The following is a 13960-nucleotide window of genomic DNA, read 5'->3' as shown; positions in this document are numbered from 1 at the left end:
CTTTACCTGCATCCATGGTGCCTATGGTCTATTTTACTCGCCAATAGCTACTAACCCTTCTCTTAGAGACTACTTCAGCACGGTATATCTTGAGAATGTGGTTGGGACTGAAATTCGGGGATTACTCGACACTCATTCCTTAGCCCAACTCGCGCGTGTTTCCCGAGGGATTTATGATCCTACTCGACGCGCATTGGAACGCAGAGCCTCCAAGAAAGCCCTCCCCTTTCAAACCCCAGCCTTTTGTCTAGACCCTTACAGCGAGACGTGGCTCCAGGACTTTCCGTACCACATCCGCGACATTATGGATCTATCGCGGTCACTGCGACACCGGCCACTGATGTCTTTCGCTCTGCAAATTGGGCAGCTAGATATTTGGAAGCAGGAAGAATTCGTCGGAAAATGGCTGGCCGTTTACCGCGACGCTTGCCGCGACGAGGATCTATCTCCTGTCACGCTCCATCGCATTGCCACCCTCATGGAGGAGAGAAAGTCTGCCTATGGTTTGCTTCCGTTGGTCATTAGGGAAGGCATTCTTGACCGCCATGATCTATGTGGATGGGTCTACGTCGGGGAAGAGGGCAAGAGCCAGCTGTTCCGGAGGCACGTATGCGACAAGATCAACGAGTTCAATCAATCTCGACCCCACAAAATCGAGGATGCGAAAGACCTCAAGGAATGGATATTTGCCACTCTCCCAGACAAATGCACCCCTATAAACCCACCCGAAAAACGAGGGGATTTGCAGGATTTGCAGGGCGGTGGTTACGAGGACGAGCGGGACTGGCTTTGGTGTGCTATTGCCCTTTCAACTTTACTCAACCTCGACATGTATTCGCTTCACGAATTGGATCCGTGCAGACTAGCTATACACGTCTGTCTGGCTGGGGGGCACCGTCCCAGTGACGAGGATATAAATATGATGCCGTTTCGGAACAACATCGAGGCCATGGTTCAAGACGTCATTAAACGGTGGGAAGAGACCCCCGGCAGCCTGTGCGATATCGCAGAAGCTAGCCTTCCTAAATTCATGCATATGATCGACATTGAGCAGCTGGGTTGCAGATTTGCGTCAGGCAGCCTAGAGTACAACAACCTTGACCCCAAGACAATGTCCAAGATAATCGATACGAAGGACGAAGAAGGCCGCACAACTTTACACGCAGCTCTTGATGCAAAGCAGTCTGGATTAGCCAAGTGGCTTATCAACAATGGGTCTGATCTTACAGCCTCAACGCATGACGGCCGTTCGCCACTATGCGTAGCGGCACGGGTGGGTGACTCCGACTGTGTACGCATTATACTGGATAAGGTGGAGGACAAATTGGTTAAATCAGAGCTAGCGATGCAAGCGACCCATCATTTGGACCCTTTAAATATCGAGGAGGAGTGTATGAGCTTATTGTTGAGCATACTTCCGTACTGATGAATATTTATCATTCTCATCTGGGGCTGCTGTCGTGCAATCTTGGGCCGTGTGCATCAGTGATACAGATGGACGGAAATCGCGGATATCGGCTAAGGTTTACGGTCCTTCCTTGCGGTGTATAACTTTGACGTTAAAGAAGAGGCCACCATACCGCATGACGGTCCGACGGGGAAGCTATAGAAGGAGTTCAACAGAGGGGCCACGCATGCCATCACGCACCAGTCCACAGGACGGTACAGCCACGATCGCCGCTCAGAGGATGAGGTAGGAAGACACCCCGAAACTGACTTTACGCCCCAGACTGACGTGTAATAGCTTCTATGTGTACGACAGGATGCCCTTGCTGGGGAAACCCGAAAGTAGCTTGCCGCTGCTCATTTTCCACTGTGCAAACATGCAAGTGGGCAATGGACAATGCACCTTTACCCAAATGGATGGGGCAAGCATGAATATCGCCTGCGGATCAAATCGCCTTGTTTTTGGTGGCTTTGATATGTCGGCAGGGTAGATGGAGTCCAGGATCTATCTACGGCTCATATCTGGGTGACTTCCTCTGCCATTTGAATGGCTGTGAGCTAAAAAAAAACTGTCGGGGAATGTGGAAGCAGATGGTTTGTTCCTCTAGGAGTGGCAGAACCTGCCATAAGGTTGCCCTTACGTGGTTGGATACCGCCTGTCAAGATTCGTCGTCACATGGGTTGGATAAGTTATCGAGGTGGTGTTACTGGGAGTCCTGATCAGAGGGGACTCATGAATCCGCGCTCGAAATGGTGTGCGGTCGCTTGGACAAGGAGGGGAATTCTCTGATATCATTTAGTTGTAGTCCAGAGGAGAAGATGGGGGAAGAGTATGTGATAATGGTAAGGACGATGGACTTCCTTTAGCCTGCCTGCATGGAGAAGCGATACGTGATCACCATGGGGAAGAGGTGGTCACATATGGAGCACCTGATGCCTCCCTCTACCGCCGATGGCCATAAAAGCCGCTCAATGAACCACACATGTGTGACAATCAAAGTACTCCGTGACGATCGCGTGCTAGCCCGGAGCAGATTAGAAGCCGGTAGTTCTTGGGTGCAACGATGGAGCCGGGAACAGAGCAGGGATAAGCCAGGCTTTCTTGATTACTGCACTCGGCAATGGAGAAAGCGGAGCCCTCAGCCGTCACGAGGACTTTTCCAGAGATCAAGCCGGCGGCGATGTTTGTTCTATCATGTAGCGCGAGTCTCAAATTATGGATCTTGTCTGCGAAGGCGCCTAAGGAGATAGTTATTTCGTTAGCATGGAGGCTAAGGTTGCGAGCAAGATCCTTACCAGAACGGCGACAGTCAATCACCTGTTGAAAGGCAGCAAGTAACTGCAGCCCGTCAAGGGGCCACATATATCTGACGAATTCCCCAACTCTTGGTATCTGTGCCTCATTGGAAACGCCTGTCATGGCGATCATTTCGGCAAATTTGATGCCGGGCCTAAACAGGTGGGAACATGACTTAAAAGTGATGCGGTGTGTCTCTGGCACCCTTGATTTGCTGATCTTACTGGCGGTAGATGGTGGAGTATCTGTGAATTGACATTTTCCATCATGGTGTTATGTCGTTGAAGCGCGAATTCTCGGCTAAGACTGGCAATAAACCATTGATATGCAGAACTTGAGCGGATGACTCTGTGGTAAGATGCAAGCTTGCAACGTCGTTCTCTGGATCGTCCTTATCCTATACGACCCTAAATAGCCCTCCCTGTTTACTTCTATGTCATTCATCGTGACCCATGGTGATATCTTTTCTGGGACGGGCTTGAGTCCCGGGCCCTAATCGGGCGCCTTAATATCTGGTTTATTATGCTACAGAAATAGTTCTTCGAGTAGATAAGAAATCTTCCTATGTCCTCTGGATGAGAGTTTAAATAGATAACAATACTACAGTACGAAAAGAATTTACTTAAAGCTCTTATACATAAAATATATGATATCTCGATTGACCTAGCTATCACTCCCTAGGGCGATCTTTACCGCGACTGCCTCGATGAAAGGGGGCAATACTTTGAAGTGCTCCAGTAGGCGGGTCAGAGGTGTCTCCGTTCGGATCCTATCATAGATAATCTAACAAAGCTCAGAGACGTAACCCGCGACCTCTCTCTCCACGATCGCTTCCTTTCATGCCGAACGACGACAAGCCTCCCTTCTATATAACGCGATGTCCTTGCTTGCTCATCTCAGTGTCTCAGCCTTTTCAACTATCTGGGCATCCTGCACTAGATTTTTTTGCAATACCTTTCGACTCTTGCTAGCCCCCACAACTGGTTTTCGACAGTCGCCAACGGCAATTACGCTTGAACATGCATGGTCCTTGACGGAGCAACAGATCTATCGTTGCAGCGATACCTTCTTAGGCTCAGTCGACCAAGACGCCATCCGGGCACTAGGGACTCAGCACCACATCAAAGGCCTGCAATGTGAAATCAAGGCTCAGTACCAGGGTAGTTTCAATGGCTGCTTCGTCCTCGAATTTACCGACGGCTCTACGCGCATCGTGCGGCTTCCTCTTGAGCCAGCAGTACAGCATGCGTGGGACAAAGTTCGAAGCGAAGTTTGTACAATGCAGTCAGTGTTTTTCAAGTCTAAATGTACTACCTCAGTCTTACTCTAACCCTCTCTTCGCAGATGCATCCGGCGTAATACGAATATTCCTTTTCCCCGAGTATATGCCTACGGGAGGAGCCAACTTTGTCGAGATACCTCGGAGCTTCAAGTCTTCATGATTATAGAACAAATCAAAGGCCAGCCGTTAACCAGAGAAGCGCTCGAGGACAGTCTAGAAACTCATCGTCGGTTTTTTCTTCAGCAGCTAGTTGACGTCTTTGTGGAACTTCGGAAGCTCTCTTTCACACGAGGAGGCTCGCTAATGCCGAGCAACAACGACGATGGTATCGAACCCGAAAATCCACCAGACATTATTGGTGCCTTCTCAATCCGCAAGAACGAACTCCAGGCAGCCGGATATAGAGTCTCACGCATCGTAACTACGAGTGCGAAAGAATTCTTGGATGAGCAACTTCGCATCCTTCAACACATGTGGACGATGCCTCACAACAAGTTGGACCGCGAGCAGGAAGCATCTAGGGGACATTTCTGTGAGTAGTAGAGTGATAACTGCCTAGTAGGCTTCTGGGATCCCCTTCTCGTTCTCTTATGCTAACTCGGAGGATAGCTTGCCCTTAGTCCCAGAAAGAGGACACCCAAGAAACAGCCGGTTAGAGGCCGAGGTAGAAAAGGCTTCTCGATCGATCGAGAAGTAGAGCGACGGTGTCAGCGAGGTTTCTCAGCCTAGCGGAAGGGAAGAGGTAAGAAGGAAGATGGAGAAGATTAGAATGGAGAGATTAAGAATACTTGAGAAGGTCTTAAGGCTTAACCGACAGGAGAGGGAGTTGTGGATGATCATGTGAGCCATGCGAGGGGAGGGGGAATTGGGTACGTATGAGTGATCAACGGTTCCCTCGCGGATCGTGACCGCCGGGCATGGACCAGCGGCGACGCTCGTACGCCCACCACACGCCAGAGGTCAGACTGGGCCCCCAGATGAAACTCGAGCCGACCAGTGAGTAGAACATCTCAGCCGCTTTCAAGTCCAAGAACCGGCCGATGTCGGGGCCTAGGCCCAACTCCCCGTTGTCCTACTCCCTCACCCGAACGCTCGCCTGAACGCTCACCGGAGCTTCCAGTGAACGAGCCTGCGGTCAATGAACTGGCATACTGTCATGGACTCAATCTCCCTGTGCGGCTCGCGCCACTTCCCAGCCAATACCATGACATCGAGCTTTGTCTGCACCCTGGATGGACGTCTTTGCCCGGTGCCGTTGTTCATCCTGTCTAGGACAGCGCGACGTCTTCGCGGACTGAGATTCATACGCCCCCGCTAGTTCGGACTGACTACGATCCGGCCGATTTGTGGAGTGCTCAACAAGAGCGTGAAACGGACGCGGTACCCTCAAGCGGGACATCGTCAACTCTCCCTCAGCCCACCTTGGACGCGAAACCTCCAAGGGAAATGTCTCTAGCCGCCCTCTTTTGCTAAAACTTACGCGTTATTGCTTTTATCTTACAGCATCCAAACCTTGTCACCGCCGCCATGATTCTCGCCGTCGCCTTTTTACTGGCTCCAGTCATGCTCATAATGATCTTCTCTGGCTGTTGCGCCTGGATCGGAACATTAACAACCCAGCGCACAACTCGGAGTGTTTTATTGCCGTATCGTCTTTGGAATAATAGGGACTCTAGCCATGTACTCAAAGATTATGATATACGAACAACCATATCTTTCTGTATTGTGGTTGATATACTCTCTTGGAGACGTCGTTGATGAATGCACTGAACTTGCAACCAAATCAAAATTGGGGGATGGGGTGGGAAGAGGTGGGGAAAAGAACTCCAAGCGTGTGGCTGAAGTTCAATGCGGAGGTGCAGGGATAAAAGAAGTGGGATTACCCCAAACGCGACCTTGACCCCGCACAAGTGGGGCAATCTCCAAATTCCAGAATTCTGTCTGGCCAATTAGAATACTCAACTTCTAGTCGCGGCTCGTGACGCGACACGCGCCCTGATAGCGGGGTCCGGCAAGCAGCCCAATCCATGGCCTTGAGCCTAAAAAACAGCTTTCGTTCTCGAGCATGTCAATGCGACAACATGCACAATCTCGAAATTGAAGCCTGGGTCAAAGATCTAGTTGAGGAGGCAGCCGACGCATCCCCAAAACAAACACTCCCGTCCAAACGGAAACAGCACCATGGCGAGCCCGGAGAGGTCCGGCGTCCTTCTTGATCCTGATGTGACTCCTCGACCTCGAGCCGAGGAACAACAACAACATGCCACCACCACCGACGTCTCCTCGTTCGTCGCCACGCTTCGAAGCAACAGCGTCTTCTCCCCGTCATCGCCTAAGAAGAGGAGGCGTACTTCTCCTTCAAAACGATACCCAACCACCGCCAGCCTTGCACAGCTTAAGCGGCCAATCCGCGTCTTCAACCCAGGAGACATGACGACTGAGTTACCCAAAGAGGACATTGGACTATACAACGAGCTCCTCGCCGTGTCGTGCAAGTATGCGATCCTACCCTCTGGGCTGAGGGGAATCATGGGCACCGCTGGCATCACCAAAGCCGGGATTTTGCCATTCATGTGGCAGCCCGAGGACTCGGGGGCTAACGATGAGTTATTGGGTCGTGAGCACGCTACGATGGTGGGTATTCTACACGAGGCCAAGGATGCTACCAATTTCAACAAGGGCGAGTCGGCGTGGAACGGCCACGTGCACTATCCCATGCTCAAGCTCGCCCTGTCCTCATTTTCGTCAGTGAAGGCCGAGACCATCACGAATGCACAGATCGTCAAAGACTTTCAACCAGGGACCCATGGTGGGTGGGCAACTAGATCTGTTTCATCCAGCGCCGCTTCAAGCCAGTCGAGTCTCGTCAGCGACGCATCTTCCATCGAGCCCGTGAAGACCTCGGTTCATTAGATAGTCGACTATACCCTACTTTTCCTGCCTAACGATAACCTGCAGTCCAGAATCGCTGCATTGCTTATCCGACAGAAACATCGGACAATTAACTAGACAGTATACGAGGCCTTAAGGACACGACCAGCTCCAGTCTTTATCGAGACCAAGGCGTCAACAGGCACGGTAGCCAGCAGCCATATCCAGCTAGGTCGCAACTTGTGCATGACGCCTAAGACGGAGGAAAGGCTCCTCATTGGGGCGTCGGGCTTGGCCGAGGTTAGACCAAAGCCAGTTCAGGGCTCTCTGGGGCCAGTGACCAGGCTATTAGAAGGGATGCTTTCTGGGTGGTATAGAATTTTGCGAATAAATCCTGGTATGAACTCGGGGAGTTGGTAAGGTGGCAGGGCATCGATGGAGTTCGTAAACACCATTGTTGATATGTGACACCTTATATTGCAAGCCTTGTCTTTCCACTGCTATGCCTCTATGACTGCCGGTATAGAAGGTTATGGTAGGTTATGGTGTTTTATAGTGCCGTCATGTATCAAGGACCGTATTTTTATTATTGTGGCTAATATCATCTTCCAGAAGTATCTTTAATCGACAACAATAGAAGATGGCATTTCATCCATATGCGGTTGACTAAGCCACAGGCGACGAGTAGTAGGCGAACTCCATGGATTCCCATGGTAGACTACATTGAGGGCCTTCACACCGCCAACCTGTTTCTATGACAAAGGGATGCGTCTGCGCCAGGCACCAGGTGTGGCACATAGAGTAGTGTGGTTGGCAAAGGAGAGCCGAAAATGATCCAGTCGCATCATAGACAAAAGCAATGGAACTATACCATTTAGTTAAAGACTAGATGCAATGGAGACATCAGAACTCGACACCAGGCCGCTCTTGTACGAGCCAATTGTGAGAGTGAGCCGCCGCGCTTTTTCGCCTTTCAAAGGCTCCCTCTGGAGCTACGACTCGCAATTTGGTCGCTTGCAGAGATTCTCCCGCGGCGCCAGATTCATCGGGCTGCTCAGAGAAGATGTGTCTACGCCACTCCCTACTCCGGACGGACTCATATTCGATCTCCCCCTCTGTCGCTCGCCTTCCAAATCTGCAGCGAGACTCGTGCATTTGCTCTTCAGCGCACTCGACGATTCGCACGCGCAGATCGCTCTTGCCAATGTCTTAGCCTCAATAAATCCGGTGATGAGAACATCCCCTATGGCTATTTTTCGCCAGAAGTCGACGTTCTGCACCTCGCCAAATCCAACTTCGGGTGGTGAGGTGGAGTTTCATAGAAGTGTCGAGGCCAACTTGGCTACACTTGGCCACAACCAAAGATGCAAGGGCCAGGGAGCATCAAGACAATTTTTAAACGGCCTGCATGGTCAGAAGCTGCTCCGATCTAGATTAAAAAGAAAAACATCTTATTGGCAAGCTTATGAGTTCGAGAGATAGGTTGTCGAATGAAACATATTGGAGGCTGTGTGGAACCAAACGAAATGTATTTCAAGCAAATCGAGGCCATTCGAGGTTAAGCTGGATAAAAGATGAACTTTGCGTGCATGTTAGGCGATTGGGACTGCTGATCGGGAATTTGTTGCGTCTTTGATAACCCTAGTCCCCCGGGTAGGCGAAGGGGATTCAGGAACCATTGCCCGGTGGAAGGTTATTCATTGATGACGAGCTGCGCGGCGCAGCGCAACGTCGGAGTGTCTCCGGCGAAGGTGGTACAGAAACCGCAGTGTCGCTCCTAATCATCCAAGATGGGGCTGGAAGGGAGAGATAATACAAGCCCAACGTGATTGCGCGAGAGAGATCGTGAGCGGATTAATTATCTGCCGGAATCCGTCATACCCGACGCGCAAGCGTAGGATGTCAAGCAGCGTCTCTCACCAGGGCATGAAGGGTGACGAGAAGAGCGCAGTGGCACGCCTCACTGCAGCCCTCGATATCCTATTTCGCGAGATCTTGGTGCTTCTCTCTAACAAGGGAAATTTTCCCAGGGATATCTTCATTAGCCTCGACCGAACCCGGAGTATACTCTCACTATGGTCCAATGGCTATGGAGTCGCCAGCGGGAGTCTAGATGACAAGTTCCAGCGATCGCGGAACTTGCGAAAAGCCACGATGGAAACGCTGTCGCATATTTCCTCTAACATCATAGACCGTAAGTATCGCCCCTGTCCCCCCTCTCTTCCCACTGTGGTCTCTTACCATTGTTAGGTCTCGTCCCCATGGCAGACATCTCCAACCCCAAGATTGAAGGGCTGTGCGGCCAAGTGAGCAACATTTTGAAGGAAGTAAACTCTTCCTCCTCCAGCGAGTCAACATCCGAATACAGCACTCTAGACGTCCATGAACTCGCAGAGGATCTCAAGACAGATATCGATTGCCTCATAAATCTAGACCAGATGATTAGAGACCCAGTCACAGACCCAGAGCCGGAGATGACAGAAGCTAGCATCCCTCTGTCTTCATGGTAACCCTAGCGTACATTCTTGAGTAGGGGATGCCGGTGCAGTGCGATTTTGGCGAGACCGTTGCCGTCTTGCAGAGTAGGGTTGTCGGCCTGTGGAGTGATGGGAACGCAGCCCATTCCCCAAAGGAGATCTAGGGAACACAATGACCACTATGCCATACGGCAAAAGTAGAAGATACCTTCTGCTATTGCAGAGGGATTTTGGGCCTTTTATGCTGCTCAATAAGATCATATGATAGTTATGGTATATCCTCTAGCCTAGATCGTGATCCTTCTTGATGAAGGGGGGATCAGTCACACGCCCAAGAAAACATCTTATGGCACTCATAGCGTTAGAATCTAATAGTGCAGTCACGGCTCGCCAATCAAGTTGCAGATTACAGCCCCAGATTCCCGACATATCATCCCAAATGTGTGCTCACTTTGTCGTCGTCCCTCTGTTCCACAACTCCTCCTTTCTACTCAACAATATCCTCGGCTTTCCTACCCACTATGCGCCCATCTTTGATCTCACTTCGCAGTAGTTCCCCTTGAGCGTAACGGCTCTTTGGGAGATAAGGCGCTGTGTAGACCGCGCTGTCGCCCACGTAAATTGACGCTATCCCGAGGGACAATCGCAATACCAAGCTAGTCTCGCAAGATCAATCTGGGGGGCCGGTCCTTCCACCTTTCTTAGGCGGCGTCTGTATCTCTTAAGAAGTTTGAATGAAGGGGCGTTAGAGCTCAGTGGCACGAACTCATTCCGCGGTAAACATTGTCTACAGGTGGCATTGTCGTTCCAGCCTTCTTCAAGCTGTTGGGACCGTGTGACCAGGACTAGACGGGGCATATGCGCGCACTTTTTTAGCAGCGCTACTATTTCCAGATAACGGCGATGTAACTCAGGGTATTCAATAGCCGTAACAGATATTGAGATTGTCGTGAAAGTCAATACGAGGTGATTTTGAACTCCGGCATTCTCTATTGCACTGAAATATGCTCCATGCAATCTGCCTTTGTCAATACCAATGCTGGGTTCATTCTCAAAGCCGATGTAAGCTGCTCGAGGACGCAACCTTCGCAGTTACCCCGAGACTTCATGGAACACTCCGCTATTGTACGATGTTGTGATTACGCCCTTGCTTCTTCACAAGAGTTGTATGAGGAACCGCCTGTACTATATATCTTACACCTTGATATTCCAAGTTTCATATTCGGCACAAAGACATCACCTCACCCACAAAAGATCTTATCGCCTTCTGTCCACATTACGACACGATGGGGTTCTCATAGCATGCCCACCGGGAGAACTATTCTTTCGGAAATTGACCACCACAAGTAGCCCGCACGGCTTCATCTCTCAATATCACACCCTCGTCATTGGCATATGACGCTCACCAGCGGACCAGTGCCAAGTCTCATGATTCAGTATGGAATTGACCGACATGTGACTAAAAAAGCCGGCGACTGGATCGCGCCAATATTCTAGACTTCTTGTGAATAAAGAACATCCTAATTAATCATCCTCAAAGGATGCACATCTCCAATAGTTTACCACCACGCGCCCTTGGCTTGATGTGCACGGCAACTCGTTTACAAAGACTTACTCTCCATCCATCGAGAGAAAGCAAACCCTGTCATCACCATGGCCTGCATTAGTCTGATTAATACGACACCGATCAAGATGACGTCAGCCAATCCCACTCAGGAAGTACAGCTCTCTGCATCTCTGAATCGCTGCCAAGTAGATAGTTGAGCTTGGCGGGCTTGGACTTCCTTACTCAACGGAAGGGGTCAACCGTCTGGCCATAATTCTCACCCGGCATTGACCCAGCCCGATGTGTTCGGTATCTTGTTGCCTATCTATCAGGTGACCTCAATTCATGAAGAATCACGCCAAGTAATAGCCTATCCATGCTTAGCTTCCGGTGCTGGGTCGAGTACTGCGGGAACTGTGGCTTGTACTTCTACAAACTCGCGCACACTATAATCCGTGCACTTGACTGGTGAAGTAAAGCTTGTATTAGCGTTTTGTACTTATTGACTCTCTGTGACGGCTATGACCTGCTCCATAGGCCCGCCAACCTTCTGAATGACGCGAATAAGTGTTCTTCGAGATTATCGATACGGGATACGTGATACGGCGAAGCCTTCCATCCTGCTGATAGATTAGGGTTAGCTAAATCCTATGTTTGCCCATAGAGTCAACTATTTTGTCATGTCCATAGTGAAGAGACATATTTGCACGCCTGGAGGCTCATTATTGGTCGTCTATAGCCTCTCAGGCATGTAGGATTGAGATTCAAGCAGCTTCACGAACAGCCACTGCGGGCAACTTTGCGGTTCCAAGAAATGATCATGGGCAGATCAAGGGACCAAGCAGACGGCGGTTCCTCCATGGTTACGAATATTGGGGTCTTCTGGCTCAGTTATCCCATCGAGGGCAGGGCTTCAACGTTACGAATATTGGTTCTGTGTTGATGAAGGGACAGGCTATCAATGGACGTTGACAGACAAGAGAGATGAGAAAGGTTGTCGTTCAGCACATAGGTGCTGAGGCTTCTTAATGCTTGAGATTAAGCCTGGCACCGTGGCCAGAACAGAGCACTGGGTCGTTGTATGGGGAAGAACATAGCAATTTAACATTTATTACCCCTGTGACCTGTGGTCCCTGAGCACTCTGGGGCAGCTCTGAACGACGTCCGTGAACCAGGTCCTCGATGCATCGGCCCCGACAGAGCCGAGCGACGACGATCTTATCTCGGATGCTATTCTCAGTTGGGCGTAGCGCTTAGCCGGTTTTGCAGAGTGCGGCGTGGGATAATCGCTCGGTGATATTGAGCTTCGCTAAGGATGCATGGGCAGCCCATTACGTGACACAAAGATAATTCAAAAGCGTTGGCTTAATAAATTTGGTGTCAACTTGAAAGAGAGCATATCGATACCAGTCTGCCGGTCATCTCTGCTCACCCCAATTCAGCCAACAACACCACCAGCCTTTCCGTTATCCTTGAACAAACCACCCACTCTATTCCTCGCCTTCCGGGCCGTCTTCTTCATCGACTTCTAAGCGATCGAACCTATCTTGTCACCTGGGTCAGACGTCTTGTTTCCAGGCCGCTGGGGCTGCCCAGGTTGCCCAGGCACCTTGGCGTTCGAGGGTATTAACGTGATCGTGAAGCTTGCGGTATGTGACTGGTTTAAAAGCTCGATACCTTTGCCATGCCACACTGTCCTCCAAGGTTGAGTGGTGTAATGTCTTAACATGTCATATTGACCACCAAACTCCCGAGAGTGTAAGGCATCCGGCCATGTTGCTGGGTTTCCAGAGTGAAACTGTGAAAGCTCCCGCCAAATCCCTGCGGCGCTAGATGCGGAGAGGCCGTGTCTGCGGTTGACCCACCCAAGGCGATCGTTCCAGGCATTCTCTTGCCCAGCAGGAAGAGTGAACTGAGTGTATTGCTCCTGAGTCGAAATTGGCGAGAATTGATGCAGAATGATACCCTGGTGCATATGATCCGTGCCGGGGCATTCCCAAGGTTCTGTGAGGCGTTGCAGAGGTCCGGATTCCTCCCTGACATCACCCAAAACATCAGACATCCATGCCGCCCATAAAAAGCAGCGAAGAGAGCTGAAGCCGGTCCATACCACTGACAAGTCGCACAAATGTGGCACGACCTGTGACCTTGTCTCTGGTGCTGTTCCCTACATGCCTCTGGATGGGCTAAGCAATCCAGATGCGTAGGCGACAACGCGGCGCCAATGGAGCCATCTGGCAGGGTTGCGCTCAGTCCGAGGTTTCGCAGTACCATGATACATGTCCCGCGACCTTGGGCTTGTCGGGTCCCAGGGTATACCTGAAAGGGTTGGAAGTGTTGCGTTTGATTCCATTTGTCTTGTTCTAGGTTCGGCATTCCAGGCTTGCCCAGTGTCGTTTCCGGTGAAAGTGATCGGAATGATTCTGCAACAGCGACTGGGGCCCTGCGACTTACGAGTCTGTTCCCTGGCTGTTGAGTCTCGATCATTCGCCCGTGTCGCATTCGGATGTTGCTCGGGCACACTTGTCGCAGCATCGCGTTCTTCTTCCAGCTGGCATCGTAGGAAGTGGTCGCTAATCTCATCCCCGACTACCGTTTCACAGTGGTCGGCAATTGCCCTCGTGATATCGAGGACCCATTCCTGAACTGTTTTGTCTTGAATGAAACCATCTGATATACTATACTCAGGAGGCAAATCAGGCTGGCAAAGCTTTAGGAGAATTCTGTGGTACTTCTCAGAGAACACATCCTTGGTCAAGTCGATAAATTCGAGCAGGTTGCCAGGCTGTCGATCATCGATCCAGCCCCTGTAGTGAAGGTTTGAAACGATCTCGTCATGTAGGTCTATGACGCAGGCCTTATCCCGACAAAGACCCTCTGCTACCTTGGGCGCAAAAAAAGAGGCCGCATATCGTAGCCTTTTCTGGAAGAGGACAGTCTCTGTATGGGACATTTTTATTGGCTATTGCGTCTACCATCAGACATCGCCTTGAGGAGGTCAGAGCAGCACTTACCACGGTAGGAATAGTCCACCTGATGTT

General features: G+C 50.7%; 2 protein-coding genes across 2 annotated transcripts; both read left to right on the top strand.

The window, feature by feature from the left end:
- Window positions 1-6206: 6206 nt before the first annotated feature.
- LRP88_11551 (uncharacterized protein) lies at window positions 6207-6938 on the top strand (the record flags this gene model as incomplete). The annotated part of the gene is made up of 1 exon (XM_083247977.1): window positions 6207-6938. The coding sequence occupies one exon, from the start codon at window positions 6207-6209 to the stop codon at window positions 6936-6938; it is 732 nt and encodes a 243-aa protein (XP_083096256.1).
- A 1857-nt stretch (window positions 6939-8795) lies between these two features.
- Window positions 8796-9406, top strand: LRP88_11550 (uncharacterized protein; the record flags this gene model as incomplete). The annotated part of the gene is made up of 2 exons (XM_083247976.1): window positions 8796-9090; window positions 9147-9406. 2 exons carry the CDS (start codon window positions 8796-8798, stop codon window positions 9404-9406), a joined length of 555 nt encoding a protein of 184 aa, XP_083096255.1.
- Window positions 9407-13960: the final 4554 nt, after the last annotated feature.

Source organism: Fusarium phalaenopsidis (assembly GCF_050370095.1).
Source record: "Fusarium phalaenopsidis strain FUZ10S chromosome Unknown contig_32314, whole genome shotgun sequence".
Classification (NCBI taxonomy): Eukaryota; Fungi; Ascomycota; class Sordariomycetes; order Hypocreales; family Nectriaceae; genus Fusarium; species Fusarium phalaenopsidis.
The sequence above is the reverse complement of the archived record's forward strand: the minus strand, read 5'-3'. Positions and strand labels throughout refer to the sequence as shown.